This window comes from Bemisia tabaci, chromosome 6 (genome assembly GCF_918797505.1).
Source record: "Bemisia tabaci chromosome 6, PGI_BMITA_v3".
NCBI lineage: Eukaryota > Metazoa > Arthropoda > Insecta > Hemiptera > Aleyrodidae > Bemisia > Bemisia tabaci.
This window is the reverse complement of record NC_092798.1, coordinates 44,308,682-44,330,418: the sequence shown is the minus strand read 5'-3', so window position 1 is coordinate 44,330,418 and position 21,737 is coordinate 44,308,682. Positions and strand designations below refer to the sequence as shown.

The following is a 21,737-nucleotide window of genomic DNA, read 5'->3' as shown; positions in this document are numbered from 1 at the left end:
CATTCGTCAGCGAAGATTCGAATTGTCACAGGCGTGCGTGACAAAATCTTCGCCTCCTCGCGTGGTAGATGGCTCGGCTCTTATATGTATCAAAGAGGGGCAGGCTCTGACTTGAAGGTACCGTGCTTTCCGGGGGCTAAGTTTAAAAATGTAATCAAAGGAATCAGACCTAGAAGAGGGGTGGTGACGGTCATCATAGCAGGCGGAAACGATGTGGATTAAACTAGAATACCGAAGCAAATTGTGGATTCTATGCTGATCGAGAGAGTGAGGAGCCTAGCCACACCACGTCACCTCCAAAGCAACAAACGCAATGACCATGAAGGGCAGTTGTCGTCTAGGTGTCCGCAAATTTAAGTTTATTGGCTCTCGAATAGCTAGAGCTCTTCCCTAGATTTGACAAAGATGAGCAGTTCAATGCAATCAACCTGCCGAATTCCAGCCGACTGAACACTTAAATACTTTCGCCGATAAAAATGTTTGCAGAACTAGACTTTGTAATGGCGTCCAGTCCTTCTCGTCAAAACCTTCGAGGTAAATGCGAGCCCTGATACTACTGAGCTTTTGCGCAACCATTCAATTTGTAGAATATTAAAGCTATACTTGCCGGAGGCAGCGCAGTGATAACAGTGTCTTTGTACGCACTAATGCAGGAAGAAACTTAGTGAAAATAATTTAATCAAAAAGAACTCTAAAAAACGCGAATTCTACGTGCCTAAATGGGTCAATTGATTTGATTCATTTGCAAACAGTTCTTTAAAGCATCAATGCGTGCGATTCACAATAGTATCACAAGAAATAAAAGAGATATACGCGAAAAATTGTTCGGCTGCGAGATGCATCTTCGTATGGTCTTTATTAACAACTTTTTTTTTTTTTTTTTTTTGAAAAATCGGTAGTTGTGTCACTTGTTAAAAAACCAGGTCAATATTACGCCGTGCCGAATAAAGACGTTTTGCTAAAAACGCTTAAGTAATTGATCAACAACAAAAAACTAACGAACGCGGAGTTGTTTTAACAGTGATACAGGATCCGATCCAGATGTAACATGGGCGTAGTCCGTTCACGATACAAATATTCCAAATTTAAAAAAAAATGACACTGTGAAATTGATGGTGACATTTCACGGATACAAAGAGAATATAATAAATAAAAAATGTATCCTCTATAGCCTTGCACGCCCATTTGTTTCTGTATTTTGGTGTGTTTCTATAAATAAAAAATCAAGCATTAGTTAATATTAGCTTATTAACAATATGCACAGCCCAGAAAATTTTTAACACTTTCTATGTACGTACCCAACCTACGAGAGCCTCAGAGTACACTATATAAATAAATACCCCAAAATTCCAAAATCTCTGAAATGGAATAGTGATGAAAAAACGATGGCAGATTCCTATAACTACGTTCCATGATCTTTAAAGATTATTTAAACACTATACTATATAAAAATACTTATATTAAATGCATAATTCAGTACTCCAGCACTAATACCCGTTCAAATCATATCCTTTACCCATTCATACCTCTACACCAAACTATGCAATTTGCTTTTCTCCCCTACGTAAATCCAACCCGTATGTAAACAAAGAATTTATCTATCTAACATTTACTTCTTAAGGTGGTTCGATGGACGCCATATTTTGTGTCAGAACGGCATGCGAATTATCGCATCAATTGGTTCCACTTTTTCAGCTACTCGTAATTTTTTTCGAATTTTGAGATCGCAATTCTGTTGTCAGGAGACTAGAGCACTCACCAATTTTAGCAAAGAAATTCAACGTAATAAAGGCGTGGTTTTTTTAGAGGGAAAATATCGCATTCGAATGCAGTTACGATATCAGTATCGAATGCGATGTTTTCTCTCTAAAAACACCACGCTCTTATTACGTAGACTTTTTTTGTTAAAACTGGTAAGTGAGTGCTTTAGTCTCCTGACAATAGAATTGCGATCTCAAAATTTGAGAAAAATGATTGGTAGCTGAAAAAATAGAGCCAGTCAATGCGATAATCCGCAAGTCGTTCTGACACAAAATATGGTGTCCATCGAATCACCTTAACGTGAAAAACCGGGGGCACTGACTACCAGGAGGAGTGGTCGATTTCCCGAAAGAAAAGTAGGAGCGTAACTTCTTAAAATGCTAATATCGGAGCCAGCCGCTCCGAGCGGCGGAAGGGATGAGGGGCATGATCCTTGAAAATTCGTAATTGTAGGGGGATAAGAAAGGGATCGGGAGTCTTGGGGACGAAGCGTCGGGAACTTAACCCCGAATCAATTACGTAATAAGTGCGGAATCAAAAATAATATCAAAGCTCCGGATTTACATAAGACGGGAGGGTAAAAATTCAATTACCGATAAGGATAACACACGCGGGCATGTATAAGCGGCGGGGAATTTTATTCACCGCCCGGCCCCGGCGGAGGGATCACCTTTCATATTATACCTCCCCGGGATCTCGGGGTCTTCCCCCTTTCCGTCGATTCCGGGCCGCGCTCTCTTCATTAGAACAATTTTCATTAAAACTTCGCCTTGGATGTGGGTGGGTGTAATATTTAACAGTGGAGCTTCTCGGCGGAGGAGCGCGTCGCCTCGCGTCGATTCCTCTCAAATCGTTGACATCTCCTCCAATTATACGATGCTCTCTCACTTTAAATGCTAATCTTACTATCATCGTTTTACGATCCTCCAGACGCATCTGTTCTCAACGCCCTCCGCCCCGGTCACCGATCGCAATTCCGCCACGGCCATTCCCTTCGTGTTCCAGTTCTGCCGTGCAAAGAGGTGAAACGACGTATACATCATTCGAGAGTAGCCGCATTTCCTTCGATGAAACGTTCATTTTACAGGGAAGTAATGAATATTTTCCTTTGAGTTTTTCAGAACCTTCAGATGAAATTGCGAAAAAAATTATCCAAAAAATTAACAGACACATATTCATCAGTTTACTAGGAAATTCAGGTTTTATCAAATGAAATTTGACAACGCCTGAAGGTTCATACGGCGTTTATCTTTGAGGCAGAGTTGCGGAAGCAGGTTCCTCCTGCTATCTGGGGTCAAAGTTAGTATACAGGAACCTGTAACAGTCTGAAACTTCAACCTTCGCCATACAATCGAATTGAGGAAAAGTTTCGCGAGGTCACGCAATATTCTTGTAGGTTGCCTCGGTGCGTACATGGTCCCATTTTCCATGGACAGTCAAATGGAAAAATTAATGTCACAGCCCGAAGACGTTCCAAAATACGGGGTTGACTACTTTCTGATAATCCATTGAGATGGTAATGTATTGATTTCTATAAATGTAACTGTGGAGGAGGAAAGAGAAAGTATTTCAAAGGGTTATGTGTTCATCACCCTCAAAAATGGTATTTTCCGAGACCTCGGATGGATGTGAAGGTAAACTTGTAAACGATGGTTTCTTTATAACAGATGTTGATTGCAAGCATACATGGACGAAAATAACATTGGGTTGGTGTAATTCACTCTGTGCTACAGGTGTAAGTACTGCGTAATGGGAGAAAATAAATTTATGATGCTCGATGACCGAATCCTCCCATGGATAGTAAGACCCGGCCGATAATAAACAAAAACCCCAAAAAAAACCGCATGTGCTCTATTAACTTCAAATGCATAAGCCGGATGAGGAAAATCACAGAATTCCACTTACCGATTTCCGTTAACAGCGGTAAAATCAACAAGATCAAGGCAATCAGCATTAGGAGTTGCATCACTTCTCTACATGCCTGCGATGAATCGCTCAGGCCTCAGTATCTGGAACAAAAATTAGCAACAATGAAAATCCACCCACAAGCATTGACTAAACTTCTTCCCTCATCCCAAAATAGACTTCAAACAATGAAAATCCACCCACAAGCATTGACTAAACTTCTTCCCTCATCCCAAAATAGACTTCAATGTGCCAATCTCGAGAAAAGCGTGACTAAAAAGTGACTTATTGGGCCCTGTTTTCGCGGATATAGGACAGTTTAGCCTGTTTTGATAAGTGAGTGAACGCAGTCCCCCCCCTCCCCCTCCGCTCTTGTCGTTCGAAGCTTCTTGGTCCTTTCGGTCCGTGTCACCTCCCCGGCCTAGGAGGAAAAAAATATCTTCCGGATGGCTTTAAAGATGATACAACATTCTGACTATACATACTGCGTAAAAAAGGCCAAAACATGATATTTTCAGCCCCGCTTTTCTTGAGATTGGCACGTAGAGAGTTTGATTTTAAAAGCTCATCGTGCTTACAGGTCGTCTACAAAAACAGGCTGGTCAAAAATCAGTACTTTTATAGTACAGGTCATCTACAAAAACAGGCTAGCCAAAAATCAGTGCTTATAAAGTAAGGAGGCCATCGCCCGCGCTCAGAAAAGGCTCAAGTCTGCTATGGAAGCCCATCTGGACTCCTTAGGCATCTCCAAACCAACTGCGGCAATTACCGGGAGCCCGAAAATATCATCTATAGAGGTCGAGGTACAACAAATGGGCCTCGACCCACGATTATCCATCATCAAATCACCTCTGCGGCTCAAACGGCCAAAATTCGCTGTGTCCATTCCTAGGAAATTTTTACATTTCCCAATTCAGCACCTTTTCAATAGAGAAAGTTCAGGACTTTTTCAGAACCTCCAGTTGACGAAATTCGAAAAATTTCAAAAACTAGAATTTCATGATCAAGTTGAAACTACAATTCCGGACCTTAATGAGGAATTTCCGTACTTTTTCAGTACTTCCGGACCGCCCTTGAAAAATCAGTACTATTTCCGGACTTATAGACAACCTAGCTTAGGATGCGGTGCGGGACATCATACTAAGAAATATAAGACTATAGTCCACGCCACGAAAAGTGGCGGGTGAAGGGCGGAGACAGTCGGCCGGTCTAGTCTATCGTTGAAGGGTTGAAGCGCAGGTATTGGCCCGTAGTTGAAATGGGGTAACGACTGGGCCAATACCTGCGCTTCAACCCTTCTACGATAGACTAGACTGGCCGACTGTCTCCGCCCCTCACCCGCCACTTTTCGTGGCGTGGACTATAAAGCCGACGCCGAATTTCTCGCATTAAGTCTTCGATCCGGCCTTGCCCGTTGAGGCCGCGACGGCGATCTCGCACTGTTGTGAGGGAACTCGTTATGTTGCCGCTGGAAAGCAATTTTGAAAAATCGGGGATGAGGAGCATTAGCGACGACGATGGGAGCCCACTCGGACAACTCGTTTGATCTAGATTAATGGCTTGGCCCTTGATTACGTCCAGATGTCAGCGTCTCGTTCTGACGGACTTTGTCATGTTCTGACAGACCGGGCTCAACTCGCTTAGAGAATTGTCGTGCTCTCCGTGGTTGGTTTATCAAGGAAAGAGGACGGAGCACTGTTCAAAATGACTCCCACATTAAGAAAGCATAAATTACCCTCTACGTTTCTGGGGTCATTTCGTGTTCAATCGGAATTTATGCCACTTTATGGCATTAAAAGCTAAACATTCTCAGCTTGAAATGCTTTGAGTCCCGTTCTTCCTGCGTGAAATATAGATGACATTATTGTATTTCATTATCTACTTTTCTGTTTTGGTTTTACGACAAAGTTTCAATCTACATACATAAAAAAAGGAACTGATTTTGAAATGTCCTATGATTCATGACCAACTTCACTGATTTTCTAAGAGATTTCGCGTGTGAGACCAAGTGTTCAAATCCAACATTCCAAAAATCCAAAAGTCAAAATCTCGCTCAGTGGCGGAAAAATTCAGAATTTCAATTAAATAAGAATTCTATCCACTCTGACAAGACTCAAAGTCCTCTTTTCAGGATAGCAGTCTATATTTATCTTCTCTACGCTGATCTAGAATATGAATCAAGAGCATTAGGGAAAAAGACATATAAACATATCCTAATAAAGATGTTTATTTTTTGTTGCATTATAAAAGAACATTGCATTTTAAAAAGCATAAGAGCAGGTATTTCAGTGATACAGAATCAATATTTCAAATGTGCCAGAGGCATTGGCGGATGCTTCCTATTTATTAATCTCAAGCCGTATTTTGATCGTGTGAACAACACAGAACGGCGTTGCATAGGCAATGTATCTAAAGAAGCATTAAAAATCATGAGGATAACTTCTGAGAAGAATTTTTTAGGATATCAGAAAAACAAAAATTTTGATGACTTCTGAAACACTCTCGTGGATTTTTCATTCAATTATATCACCAGAAATAGCGAGCCAAGTACGATACTTGTGCCTATGTCCATGCCTTGAGATACATTTTCTCCACTGTACGTGTAATATAACCTTCAGTAGAAAGTCGGATGGACCAGCGAGACTTGCACTAATTGGATCTTCACAAAATACGCAGATAAACTTAAAATAATTGAGTTCGGGTTTGTACTGTGGAGAATTTTCATTGGTTACTATGTAAGAGAATTAAATATTACACTCTTATTGAATACTCTCGTATGCTAAACCAAATGGCGCGTGCAACTGTAATTCCTTTTCATGGACGGGTTCATGTAAAAACAGGGGAAACTAAAACCACCGGGGTGGCGACGCATTTGTTCTCGTGTCTTCCCCCTCGATCATTAGCGAAGACTGATGATATTAATTCATGCTAGACTCGCTTAAAAAATAATAGTAAGGTATTATCTTGTTCAAGTAAGATTCTCTTTACTCATACTTGTGTTTATATTTTAACTTATACATTTAATATTAGTATACTAATTGGACGTTCGCAAAATACTAAAATAAACTTAATATAAATGATACTGTGGATAATTTTCTTTGGTTACTATGTAAGAGAATTGAATAAATATTACACTCTTATTCAATACGCTAAACCAAATGGCGCGAGCAACTATAATTCCTTTTCATGGACGCGTTCATGTAAAACCAGGCGAAATTAAAACCACCGGGGTGGCGACGCATTTGTTCTCGTGTCTTCCCCCTCGATCATTACCGAAGACTGATGCTATTAACTTATGCTAGACTCGCTTATCATTTTAACCGTGCAGCGAGAAGCCGGGAGAAAACGCCGTTGCGGAGAGAGGGGAGAGCCGGCCACTTACTCGCTGAAATGTTAGCGGCGAGGAAATTAAGAAACACTCGAACGATAAAGAGCGTTTCCGGAAAGGCCGCGGACCGGGCCGGCGTCGGGGCCGAGGATGACTTTAATGCGGGAAAATCCCCGGGAAGATTTAAAAAGTTTCGCGAAAATTGCAACTAATTATGTCCTTCGAAAGAACTTTACGAGGACGTTTACGCTCCTCTAATTGCTCTTGCTCCACGCGCTTCCTCCGCTTCCCGCCCTCATTATTCCAATTAGAGGGAGAGGAATACCGGGAACCGCTCCGCAGCGACAAACAAAGAACACTTGAATCAATCCTCTTACCTTAAAATCATTAACGTGGACCCATGCAAGCGCTCGCAACGACGGTAGGAAAACCGTGTTTTCGTGAGCGGAACGATGACGTCACGAGAATAGAGTGGGAAAATAACATGGAAAAAAATGGGTGCTTCGGACTTGTAGTCTCGCAATTGAAATGCTTGTTTTTCTGTCGGGTGTTCGGATCACAATAAAACAGTAAATAGTCACTTCCATTAAAACGACACAGTGACCTGCCCAAATAGTCATTATTAAAAGTATGGAATTTTCAAGCTCATGTTGGTTTCTAAGGGGTCGCCCGATTCCCTCCCGGATGAGAGAGAAAGGGGACCTTTTGGCAACGCCGCGGCAATTAGGTCCTTTTTTCTTCTTCTCTTTTTACAAATGTTCACTTTACATATTTTAGAAAACGGTTACTACATTTCAATCCAATTAACTTGATAACTTAATAATTCATTCCGAATAAACATTCGGAAACCTACGAAACCGCTTTTACACTACGTGTTGAGGAGTGCCGGAAAGGAGAACTTTTTTTCAACCCTAGAGTCGTGGTGGCGGATTATGAAGATACGTTGGACGAAACGTGTCAATGAGTAGAAATAAAATTGCGATGTGATTCCTAGGATTAAGAGATGAAACGGTTCTCTTCTTAATGAAGTAGTCGTCTAATCGGTTAAAGTATGATTTCAGGATTCGACAAATAATTTCATCGATTAATGGTGACGTTTATGATGTTGATTACAGTTAAAACGTTCAGGGGCTTATAAATTCTATAAATTTATCAAATGATGTGTCTATATTTGATAATCGGTGTAAAGTTAAACGAGGACTATTTTGAGAAATTATATTTTCTCCCTGAGTCTATAAGAACCACTCACTTCAACTAATAGGATCGCTTCATACTCCTAATATCTTCTCTGTCTATTAATTTCAACAATCAACCCGCAGTAAAGCCTTTCTTTCTGCCGACTAATAAAATGTTACTTCCCAAGTCAGACTGTCAGTCCAAATCAACCCGTCGCCTTCTTCGCCCTTTAGCTTCCCTTCCGTTGAACAGAATAAAACGTTCGACTTTTAAGTGGCGGCTGGCCGGCAGATAGCGTCAATGTGCAGCCGTCTCTGTGCTAACTCCAAACTTCCGAAGACAGCATTTAAATATTAAGCACGTGACGGTAGAAAAGAAAAGCGCGGGGGAAAAAATCGCATGCAAAATAATTGAAATTGACTCAAAGGCTTGCGGCGCGTTCGAGCGGAGATCAAAGCGGATTTACATCGGTGTTGCATTTTGATGAGGCCGCTCGGCGGGTCGGCATCTCTCGAGACGGAAGGCGCCAATTAGAGCCGAGCCCCGCCCGACCGCAGCCTCCCCGGGTATTTTTTTTACGGTATCGCTAATTTTGAATAATTAATCGATGTTCCCTTCTCGTTATGCTAATTATCGTCGCAGCGGAGGAATTCGCCGAGTTCCCGTCCAGGTGAAAGGTCTTGACCGCACACGTTGCCAAACCTTCCGTCCTCAAGATGTGATAGAATTCCAGGAGGTTTGTCTGAGGATGGAATCAGCTTTTCTGAGTCGGATTTGGACGAGCATTCTTACGCAGTTGAAAATTTCGGTGGTAAATCGACACGAACCGTAGGCTACTCTAAGGCATCTGATCATGGGAGGAAAGTCCTGCCGAACTTACGTACTCCACTGAAAAAAATGAGTTAGCGTCAGATGACTAAAAATGGTTTCTATACACTAACTCAAATTGTGTGATTTGGACACACATGATTTTTGGTTTCTGTACACTAACCACTATTAGTGCTGGAAACTAATTCCGCTACTCTAATTCGCATTCGGTACGGTTGGGTCAACCTAACCTCGAAACTGAGAGAGAAGAAAACGGCTTAGCGAATGATAACTGGACAATACTTTCAGGAAAAGAAGATTTCTTAAAAGATGAGAGGTAAAAATAAACTGACCGGTTCCAAATGAACGACAGAGGAAAGGAATAGCCCATAGGTATGTGCAAGTAGACAGAATTATCCTTTAGAGAGACACACTCACACATGAAACGGTAGCGAATCTTCACACTGAATAAACATATCTCGTCCGAACACTTGAGATATTCTTTTGAAATTACGGGAGAACACGAACTATAGAAGTAAGCAGTAAGTTCACAGATTTTCGTAAAATATAAACTGAACGCGGAACGCTTTAATCGCAATTTAATACAGAAGATTGACGACTCCAACGAATATCATGCTTGTTTACTTTTTGAATCGAACAGACGATTTCTAACCTTAACAGGTTTATTTATGTTGCTTTCGAGCGTTTTCAAGAAAGAGAGGACACTATCAATCATACCGGGAGTATTTACATTGTCAAACGAGCCCGAAATTTCACATTTTAATTGATTTTCACGAGCTGACGCGATTGAGGCTGTTGTACCGACGCCACTTTTTCGAAACTAAATAAATGTAACGGACAATGTGGCAGTTAGCGTTGAGGGCGAATTAGTTTGACCCGAAGGTGAATTTGTCTTACCACAGCGCTAATTTTACAGCTAGTGCTGTTTTCCAAATCTGGTTCGCGCTCTAGTAAAGTGAAGTCAGCGTATGAAGCGAATTGATTGGTGCTTCAGTACAATAAATTAGTTCTGAAGCCTAATTTTGATTCTACTTGGCGAGAACTTACCAAATTAGTTCTCAACGCTAACTACTTTTTTTTCAGTGGCTGGTTTTCCTCCTTTTACTCAGAGGCCGTGACTTGCGAGCTAGCGCGTTGGATTAAGTTTGATGAGGTCGCAGATTTCAACACATACTGCACAACTGCATCCTTACCATGACCTAATTTACCATTTATCTGTGGTATGGTTAACACACTTCTTGTAGCTAATCCAGAAAACATCCCAAATTATAACGACACAACCACGTTTGATGATTCAGTAGCACGCAACATTAATGGTATAGTGTTTCCACAAGACAACTGGACTCCCGCCAACCGCGCGCTCCTCTTACAACCAGGTACCTTCAATGCTATCAATACCGATATTGATAACGACTATTTCTTCAATAGGCATGGATCTGAAATCCAAGTTCCCATCTTTCAGGCCAATTCTCCTATTACAAACTACGCTGATTATACACTCTCAAACAGATATAGATTTATTAGAAATATTCTCCCTATAATGACAGACTATTGTAGCTTTTTTAAAGGATCACGCTTCCTAAGCGATTGTTCCTCACAAGGTAGGGTATTCAAAGAGGCCTCGTTATGAGTAGGTAAATCCGTCACATTAACTTCTGAAAATGCAGCAGATAACATAATTCACACTTTAGATCACGCATTCCCCGATACATTCCTAACAAAATATGAGTATACACACGATTCTTTTGAACCTTCTCTTCCACCTCTAACAAAAATTATGGCACAATACACCGCAACAAACAAGGCTACTGACATGCCCGGTTTGACATCTGATCATGGGAGGAAAGTCCTGCCGAACTTACGTACTCTGGTTTTCCTCCTTTTACTCAGAGGCCGTGACTTGCAAGCTAGCGCGTTGGATTAAGTTTGATGAGGTCGCAGATTTCAACACATAGATTTGGTCGATTTGACACACGGAAATTGACAACACAAAAAATTAGCTAACTCTATGTTGTAACGTAGTCGCTTCAGACGCCGCACGGTGGATCGAGTCAATGGTAGAGGTCGGTCATGGGCGACGAGAAAAAAGGTCGGATTTTAAATACTTTGTCTTGGTTTTCTAGTAGTTAAGCTTCCAAAATGAATGTATCCATGGTTCAAGGGTCTTTGAACCCTTCCGCTTTGACATGCGGGTTGCCTGAACCTGGCATCGGAGATGGTATCAAATTTGCCGTCTGATTCTCAAGGTATTAATTCGCTTATACATGAGTTCTGTGGCAGATGAATCAAAGTTTTAATTAAATATGCTTATTCTCCTCCCTTTAAGGAATATTTTGGTGTATAATTAGTGTAAATTGGCATATTTATAAGAGGACCAAAACCACCTCCAAAACTTGCTTTAAAAAAAAGTCCAAAAAAATGTTAAGATAGCTCGATAAAAAATGTCCACAAGTGTCCGCAAAATCCTTTGTTGGGTTGCTTCTTGTACACTATCAGGAATGCTGTTATGTAATAATTAGCCGCTAATATCCGCTAATCTGCAAAAACGGTCCATTTGAATGATAGGAAGTCGCGCATGCTGGGAACCAATTTTGCTCTAATGTCATCAATAAAATCGTGCAGATCCCTCAATCTCGGTAATCTTCCTACTGATTACTGATTTTGGCTGATTTGTTGATGTTTTGACGAGACATTAACTTCCTGTTAGTCTATGAAGCTTATTCAACCTAGTACGAAACCGTGTGCGATAAAGTTTACGTTTTATGTTTTGTGCATTCATGTCCCGTTTCTCAAACAATGTCTCCAACGCACCTGGAACTTTTCCTTGAGCTGCATTCGAATCAAAAATCGATGAACGATCATAATTATCTGGTTTCTTTAATTAAAAAAAAACTACAAAACATCATTTGACAATGATGCTTTAATAGAGTGGTGCCGACTGTTTTGCTCGAAACTAGTTATAAAGTGGAGAGGTGCATCCAAAAATAAGGACTATTTTCTGAAGAAATTTGATTTTTGGTTAAAAAACACATTTAATCTATCAAAACCTGAAAGTGAAGAATCTGATCCATTAGGTCCCGGTTTTTAAGGATTTTCTTTTCTTTTTTAACTGTACATTCCATTTTTCATGTATTGTGGTAAGTATATAAAATAATCTTCAAAACTGACTCCATAAAAAGAAGCAATGGTATTAATATCATTTTTATACTTATATAATTCTATTTTTATTTAAAAAAAATATTCACATTTGTTGACTAACTGAAAAGGGAGGGAGTTCATATAGATGAAAACATATATTTACTGGCTGGAGGAAAAAATAGGAAATAAAGAACGCTGTCGGAATTTTCCTTATGTGTAAGTATGCAATTGTGAGAAACCAATTAGGTACCATGAACAAGAAACGATATTGGAAGAAAATGAAGAAAATATGACAACCTAAATGGTGAGGAGGCTGTGAACCCCCTCCCCCCACTCCTCACATAATGTATTTGAGTTAAGTTTTGCAAAATGCTTGCTTATATGTGAGCCGCTTATGGCCCCTTTTGCCGAAAGTAACGTAAAAAATAAGCTACATATAAGCTAACGGAACCCATTTCCAATAGTCATGAGCATGTGTGTCAAAATCGTATTAAAATTCGTTATTCGGCTGAAATATGATCAAAAATGGAATCTACGACGAAAGATACATACGGTAGGGGAAATTTGCTCTATTCTCAGGGCGGAAAATCTCTGTAATTAGAGAAAATCCGAGCAAACCGAATCCGAAAACCATTCGCATTTTCCGAATCGGGAAATCCGAATTGGCCAATCCCTCCGAGCAATTTCCAACCATTACACAGGGTAAATTATGGATCTTGTACATCGACGCGGGTGTGCTTGCTTTTAAGCAAGGCGAAGTAAAACGTCCTTTGGGGAACGGGAAAATTGTATTTAAAGGCTCGGAGAGTCATCATCCCTCCTTTGCCCCCTGATGGGTATCCCTGATGAGATGGAAACGTAGTCATACTCTTTTTTTGGATTTGCACTTTGTGAAATCCTCACAAAAAATCCATCCATCCTTGTGAAATTCCCACCTGTGTCCGACCAAGAGACTATTTTACGTGTCAAATGGAGACCCCAGTTGGGACGCTGGCTCTTTCGTAAACGTAATGAGAAACGACTTTCACATCACCCATTATATCGGTGCGCCTACAAAAAATCTTCCGATACAAGAAGACCCGTCTAAATTTTTCCCGACCAAATCCAACCGACCCAGGGAAGTAAAGGCCCAATCAAGGGGTGAAAGGGGCCTGCAACGGCGTTATGTGCCAGATGATACGTTCACGAAATTGGACAGGGAAGAAATTAATCTAGAAATAGAAGCGGAAGCAGTCAAACAGAAGTACAAGTACAGCGCGTGTTAAATAAGTTTGCACACTCTGCATGGATTGTTCTCATTTAAATCTTAGGGGAAAAAATATGTATTGAAGGAATATATAATGTGTGTTTTGTAAATGTTAAGGTGGTTCCGCGTCAAATTTAATGATTTCCAAAGCACTTTTATTTTTTCTGTTATATTTTGTGCCTTTCCTGTGCTGCAGCGTGGTGAACGCTGTACGCCAAACAAGGGGCAGTAATACAGGGGGTGGGATGTATCAGGCACACGAATGACTGGAGGCCGGAGGTTAAGCTGGGGGATGAAATTATGAAATGGGTTAAAAGTATAGTTTACCTGGGGGTGGAAATAGATGAATCCTGGCTTTTTGGCAAACATGTAAAGACAGCAGCAAATAAGGCTACAACCACAATGAATAAGATGAAAAGGGTCAATAGAAGCGCATGGGGAGTGGGGCTCTCGATCATGAACACGATATATGAAGGTGCGTTTTTACCAATCCTATTGTATGCGGCAGGAGTGTGGCACGAGAGAGTCGAACAGAAGCACGTTAAAAGAACACTCAGGGCATCACAGAGGGCAGCACTCTTAGCAACTACATCGGCATACCGTACGGTATCATGGGGTGCATTGGTATAGCCCTCTGTGGAAAGCTTCCCGTAGAAAGAGTAGTAAGAATCAGGGGAAAGGTAGAGGAGAGAAGATGCGAGTTGAGTAAAGAAGGGGTACCCAAAGAAGAGAGAAGAATGATAGTTAAGGGATACGAGAGAGAGAGCTAAAGGAACAACACTGAGAAAAAGCTATGGTTTATAAACCTATTAGAGGTAAATATGGAACACCTATAATAGTCGTAAATAAACTAATGATTTTCGGTCTGTGAACCATACTAAGGTCTCTGTACCTAATTAAGGTACAGAGACCATAACTAAGGTATATGTGCTATTATTATATGTAGAGGTACTACTATTAGTGGTGTTCCATATTTACCTCTAATAGGTTTATAAGCCATAGTTTTTTCTCAGTGAAGAATGGGATGAATGGGAAACAGAATACGCGGAGGAGGAAATCCCAAAGATCCCAAAATAGGAAGAGTGAAAAATGTTAAATTGAAAGAAAAAATGACCAGCGTAAGAGAATGGGCTAAAGAAAAAAGGATTGTGGATAGATGGATAGTGGGGTACGTAACTGGACATATAGGAGTGGGAAAATACTTGTTCGAACATCGAAAAGAGGATTGGGAAATGTGCCAAGAGTGCCAAGTGGAGGAAAGCGTGGATCACGTGGTCTGGGAATGTCCAAAATACATCGGGGAAAGAAATAGGATGGAGAAAAAATTGGAAGGGGTTGAGAACAAAAGGGATTTAAGTAATAGGAAAGTGTATGAAGAAATTATAAAGGGGTTCAAAGTAATGTGCGACAAAATGGATGAAGAAAGGAGGGTTAAGAGAATGGAAAGGGACAGGGACCAGAGAGTATAAGGAGTAACAGGGAGGAGATTGGAAAGTGGAGTGGATGACCCAGGATGAGAGGGAAGATCCGAAGAGGACATAGGGAATCGAGGAGTCTCTAAGCAGCGTAAATAGGAAGGAATACTTATTTTATTTATATATTTTGTTGTTGTAATGTAATTATTGTAATGTTAGTGTTTGTAAATAGTTTTATGTATGTAAACATATTACGGAAACATTAGAGTAAATATAATTATTCAATTACATGGCATCACTGGGCTACGGATGAAAACAATACCGAGATTAAACAGGAAACGATTACAACCATAAAATAAGTAAACATTAAATTAATTATAAATATTCAATTACATGACATCGCTGGGATTGTTCCGGATAGGTATGAAAACAATACTAAAATTAAGCAGAAAACATAGTTTTCCATTTTTCCACCGGTACGTGGTTTTGCCCGCCTCCAGGAGGAATCGGAAACGGGAATGATTGTTTCAGTCACAGGTATGAATGGAAGGTAGAGTGAATGGTAGAGGCGAAGACACTGCCCTTTTTTCCGGCCCACCAGGAGCCGTGGCTGTTGAGGCCCTTGCTGAGTGGTCAGCACGAATCATCTGGTACACAGGGGGAGGTTCTTGCCCACCAGGTTTTCCTGGGGCCTCCAAGGGTTGGTCTCTGTGTGGTTCCGAGTGAAGGCGGGTTAGCTCGGGGTAGAGGTAAGAGTCGAAAAAGGCTCTCGCCTTTACCGGTGGTATTAGGCCAATTCGCTTAAGGCCAGGGACTAAGTCCCGATGTCGGACGACGTAAAATTACCCTGGAGCCTCGGAAACGAGGAATCCTTGTAAACGGCATAGGCAGCCTAAAGTGTCAGGTGTTTGGATGACACCGACCGCCAGCTGATGCGGACCAGGGAGCCTTCAGCAAACTGGTAAAATCAAGCAGAGCAGATCGTAAGCCAACTACTCCCAGCGGCGCAAGCCGTAGTTTGGCGCCCACCGAGCGTATCGGTACCGAACTGGGGCAAGTCCAATCCCAGTGAGGCGCGCTGAGGACGCGTGAAAGCCCTTCCGGCAGGAGGGGTAGACCCCCCGTGCCCGAGTAAGGCTGATTCTCCTGTCAGTCAGGTATCGGCACGTTAAACGCAAATCTTGTTGTTGTTGTTGTTGTTGTTGTTGTACGCCAAACACTGGAAAAAAAAACACATTGGATCCAGAGTCCAGACTCTTGAAAACATTGACAAGAAAAAGGAATCTTGATTCAATCAGATTTAAGCTTAAATCAAAAGGAAATATGCTCAAATTAGGAGGCTTGGTTCTTGATTTAAGCTTAAACCTGATTGAATCAAGAGTGTTTTTTCTTGTGGATGTTTGTACGAGTCTGGACTCAAGGTCCGTTTTTTTCCAGTGAACTCTCAAAATTGGACGTACTTGACTCTGAGAGATTGATGTAAAAATGGGTCAAAACCAAAGATTGCGTGCTTTTTGGGTTATTTATTTATTTTGTCATTTAACTCTAGTCCTTTAAATAATGCAGATAAGTATAACAGAAGCTGTAAAATTTCGACTGCTTTGTCCCACCAACTGACTGGAAAAACTCAAGGATAAGAAAACCTTAAATCATTCTGACATAAAGTATCATTTCAAACCAATCTACATCTTTGGAATCCTTTGCAAGCCAGCCTGACAATGAGTTAGACAACTTACAATGTGCAACGCCAGAAAAAAGGCACCTAAAATGGCCACAAGATTTAGCCCACGAACCAAACTTAGTGAGGGTCGCGGTTAATCGAGAAGGATCACGCGATGAACCTGAAAACGACTTATATCAATGGATTTTCTTACGTTTTAAGAAACCAAAAGTATGTTCTTTCAAGAAATGATCTCCGCAAAGGTTCCGACTTTTTGAACGGAATTACATGGAGTTTCATATACACTTATCACGGACGACCGATCAAATGTAAAATTTCGAAGCACGAATTGTGTTGCAGGCAGTGCCAGATTTCTTTCTTCTTCTTTCGCATGTTCTTGTAAGTACAGAACAATGATTGATGGCCTCTCCAAATAAAGAAATTTAGCAAAAACGATTTCAAGGTGTACGTAAATTATTACTGAACTTGATTAATTTTTCGAGCAATAGGCACACTAAGTGGGCAAGATTACCATATGAATGTGCACGGATTCATCAGATTATCTCAATGACTTGCTTAAAGAGCTCCGCCTACGCGCACGCATTAGATTCTTAATCTAACCGCAGCGAGTAAAAGCTCCTGAGTTGAGAGCCATAATTTCAATTCACTTGATACTGCTGAAAATAGGTTTCCTCTTTTGAGTGCTGACAACAAAGGATTCTTCATTTTGAGTCAGTAAAAAGCGTTTCCCTCTGTTGAAACTCGCATCGAGTTTCATCGAATTCCTACTTTTTTCATTTTGTTTCAACCAATCCTGCACCCTTTTTTTCGATCAGTCGGTCGGTCAGCGTGTAATTTGAATCCATTGATTCCGTTTTGTAACGTATTTGTTTCGTTCATTTACGTCCCCCACCTTTCTGCCGGTTGAGGTTTTGTTCCGGATAAATATCAAGCCTTCCTCTCACTGTTGAATGCGAATGCGGAACGCTTTAGCATCGAAAACTGTTGGAGCTCTCCGAAGTACCTCAGTCAATTGATGAATTTTTCTTCCATGCGAGTAGCTGTTAACAAGCGTATACAGGATTATCCAAAAGTCACCTACCACCCCTGTAACTTTTTTTCTAATTGCTTACTTTACAGGCATAATGAGTGTGAATCGACCCGGCAGTCAAAATCTCCCCCCGTATGAAGCGGGCCCTTTAATTTTTCCTTAACTCCGGAAAACAGTTTCATAAGAAGCTCCCAGGGAGCTGATGCCGGGTTATCATCAGCAAAAAATCGTTACGCCGCTCAGGGAAGTGAAGGAAGCCAGCAATCGGAAATAGAAGAGTTCTAGAAGGATCACATCGGTAACTAATCGTTACAATTTTTAACCTTGATATGAGCCCGTGACATGTTTTACAGATTTATGATCTTATGTACACACTGGTGAAAAAGTAGCTTGGATCATTAAACACATTGACAAGAAAAAATACTCTTGATTCAAATGGAAATCCTCTTAAATCAAGAGGCTTGGCTCATTGATTCAAGGAAAAATCCGATTGAATCAAGAGTATTTTTTCTTCTCAATGTTTTTAAGAGTCTGAACTCTTGATCCAAGCTACTTTTAAACCAGTGCATATGAACACAAACGTATAGACGTTGAATTTTTTTTTTCAAGTGCCAAAAACGTGACTAGCTATAAAAAAAGACAGAAGAACTAAATTTTAAATATTTGAAGGGTTTTCCAAGCGAGAAAACAGCGATCGCACATTATAATTTAGGCGAGTAAACATCATGTAACAAATGGAACTGTTAAGAATACAATAACTTATTTTATGGAATCGAAATGATGGTAAAAATTAGTAAGTTTCAAATCTTTCGATCAATAATAAAAGGAAATAGAATCTTTCTGGAAGCAGATATCAGATCCATGAGTATTCTTTCATCAGTAATATCGTTTTCTTCGATCATACCGTGCGTACGTCATTCCTGAATCTGCAAGAAATCTGCAGGGGTCCTGCTCGTTCAAAACCAAAGATACCATGAATAAATCTGGTTCTAACCACAACACCGCACGATGGATTGAGTCAATCAGAAAGGACGGACATGAATTTTAGACTAGAAATGCAAATTTTGACGTTTAATTCGTCACATTTCAAATTTTGAGGGAGGCCTCTAGGAGAGAATTTTAAGAGGGTACCAATGTAACCATTTTTAAAGACTCAAAGTTTTGATTGAACGGATTATAAGCTTTTAAGGTTTCCAAATTTTTTCCGACCTCTCCCATTGGCTCGATCCACCGTGCGCCGTTCGAGTTTTGTGAGACCAAAGCATTATAAAGCGTCTCAAATCCCGGAGGTCAAAAATCCTCGAAAATTATTAAATGGCAACGTTTCCGACCTCGGTATGAGATGAGTCTTTTTCTCCGTGGAACTGTTTCGCCTGGACGAGTAGGCAACACGCAGGGTAAGCGCGGGCTCGACGGGTACTCGGCCAGCGCGCTAATATCAGACAACCAATTCACTTCAAACACAGATGTGTAATTGGAGGCGTTACTTATCATTGAACATTATTATCGCACGTTCCGCACATAATTTCGCGGGGCGCGGCGTGCGGTGTCCCCGGCCGTCCATTCTCACCCGACGCCGGCTGAAACGGCCTACCCGCGCCAGACTCCCGACGAAGATAGGCCCTTTGCACATCGTGGCGGCGTCAAATTGATAGGCAGCGCAACTTGCCTGCTTGTGACCCGGGTAACAATTGTCTCACGAAACAATTATTCCCCCTTTCGGTGCGTCATCGGTGCGGCTCACGGTTGCCACACGTGTCAAGAGACATGCGCACATCGTGAGACACCCTACTCGATTGCCGCGTCTCGCAGTGGATCGAGTCAATCAGGAAGGTCGGACACGAAATTTTTGACTAAAACTGCAAATTTCGATATTTATTAGGACCGCGTCAAGCAGAAAGGAACCAAGCCACATCATCTATTGCCTAATTTAACAGGGAAATAACATTTTTTACGAGAGAACGTCTGTGCAGATACCTTTGAAAATTTTAAGGAATTCGCTTTGCATTATGGAGAAAATTCACTGAAATTCGCACAAAAATCCACACAACCGTTTTCATGTAAAAAATTAAATTGCCCGATTAAATTAGGCAGCAGCTAATGTGGCTTCGTTCCTTTCTGTTAACGCTGTCCATTTCGTCATATTTCAAATTTTGAGGGGTGTTTCTGGAGAAAAATTTCAGGAGGAACTCAACGGACATCGCAGTTAGCGAGCTTAAGCAGCTAGTTCTATTAATATCCTTCTAATTTGAGATTGTTTTTCTTTCTAGTGGCCGTATTCGAGATAGCTACAAAAGATAAAACTGATGAAGACGTCGGAATAATCATTAGTGCCGCGATAGCAACCATGACCAAGGAGGCGGTGAGTTGTTCTCGGCTCTACTAAGTATTTTTTATTTACTGATTCCCTAAAACTGGAAAAAAAAACACATTGGATCTAGAGTCCAGACTCTTGAAAACATTGTCAAGAAAAAAGACTCTTGATTCAATCAGATTTAAGCTGAAATCAAAAGGAAATCCGCTCAAATTAAGAGGCTTGGTTCTTGATTTAAGCTTAAATCTGATTGAATCAAGATTACTTTTTCTTGTCGATGTTTTTAGGAGTCTGGACTCTAGATCCAACGTTTTTTTTTTTTTTTTTCCCTTTTCTTTTTTTTTTTTTTTTTACCCAGAGCATCATTTTATTACTCTTTTCGGAATTTCGCGACAGTGACCACTCTGCATATATCACGGCTTTACAACCCGCCGGCGGCGATTCCATGCCGAATCCGTTCGCGGATCGTGGCAACGAGGAACGCGGGCTGCGGAACGGAACTGGCGAAGATGCGCTCACGGTGGCCCATTAAATTCCGAGTGAGGAGTGCCGTCCCCAGGGAGCCAGACCGTGCAAGGTTATCCCCCGACGTGGCCGCGCCGCCTCGAAACCGCTCAACTCCCGCGCGATCCGATCGCGGATCCGCCGTTCTGACTCGGCGCGCCGGGACATTTCTGCATCCCCTACGCGGCAAACGACTTCACATCCCCCGCGCCCGCCCGTCGGAGGGCTGGCGTGAATATTCTCGACAGTTACTCTTTAGTGCGTTCGTTACCCTTATCAACCCGGACTCCATTCAAAGGTGAGCGGGGTCAACGCGTCCCTATATCCGTCGACCGATTCCGTCCCGGCACCGGCATCAATGAGTTTTACACACCGCATGGGTGGGGGTGGAGAGGTGGGTTATCTGAAAAGTTGACGTGTAGCACTGTCACGGGATACTTGAATAAGTCGGAATTTATCGGCGAAAAAAATCAACGACTTATTCCGGGTGTTCCAGATCAGGATGACGAAGATTTCTTACGCACACTGAAAAAAAAAGGTTACGGGCTATATAGACAACCTGTCCGTTCCGGGCTTAGAGACCGAAAGTTTCGGGTGCTGGAACCGTAGCTTAGATTGCTCCGGATGCTTCGCCCGGAACTTCCGGTCTCTAAACCCGGTGCGCGGACGGTATGTGTATTCTACGTAGCCCGTAAATACGGCTTCCACGGCTGGAGTTTTTTTTAAATGCAGAAACATGATTGGGGATCTCTCGATATCTTCCCAAATCGTCGCTGATCTTACTAAAGGGATAAAGAGGAGATTTAATTAAAATATGGGTAAATAAGGCTAAAAAATTATTAAAACACTAAAACACAGGACGTTTCGAGCTGTTACCAGCTCATTTTCAGCTGCGAAAAACCTATAAACAAGTAAAAAATTGAGTGGCGACCTGACCCCAGCCGTTATCACGTAACCACTGGAATTCAACGGCTGGGGTCAGGTCGCCACTCAATTTTTTACTTGTTTATAGGTTTTTCGCAGCTGAAAATGAGCTGGTAACAGCTCGAAACGTCCTGTGTTTTAGTGTTTTAATAATTTTTTAGCCTTATTTACCCATATTTTAATTAAATCTCCTCTTTATTCGTATATTCGGGCTATGTTTTTGTGCTTTGTTCTTACTAAAGGGCGTATCTCTATTTTCATATCAACCCCGGAAAGCATAGGGCACTGGAAAAAAAAAAAAAAAAAACACATTGAATCTAGAGTCCAGACTCTTGAAAACATTAACAAGAAAAAGGACTCTTGATTCAATCAGATTTAAGCTTACATCAAAAAGAAATCCGCTTAAATTAAGAGGCTTGGTTCTTGATTTAAGCTTTCTTGATTTAAGCTTAAATCTGATTGAATCAATAGTATTTTTTCTTGTCGA

The 21,737-nt window shown here is 41.2% G+C and overlaps 1 protein-coding gene across 3 annotated transcripts in view; it reads right to left on the bottom strand.

The window, feature by feature from the left end:
- The window catches only part of LOC109042926 (lachesin), a 305,146-nt gene that overhangs the window by 218,296 nt on the left and 65,113 nt on the right, over window positions 1-21,737 (bottom strand). For all 3 annotated transcript variants that reach the window (XM_072301570.1, XM_072301568.1, XM_072301569.1), the window contains exon 2: window positions 3,667-3,770. In XM_072301570.1, coding sequence (XP_072157671.1) covers window positions 3,667-3,727 — 61 coding nt within the window. In that variant the 5' untranslated portion in view covers window positions 3,728-3,770. The remainder of the gene's footprint in view (window positions 1-3,666; window positions 3,771-21,737) is intronic.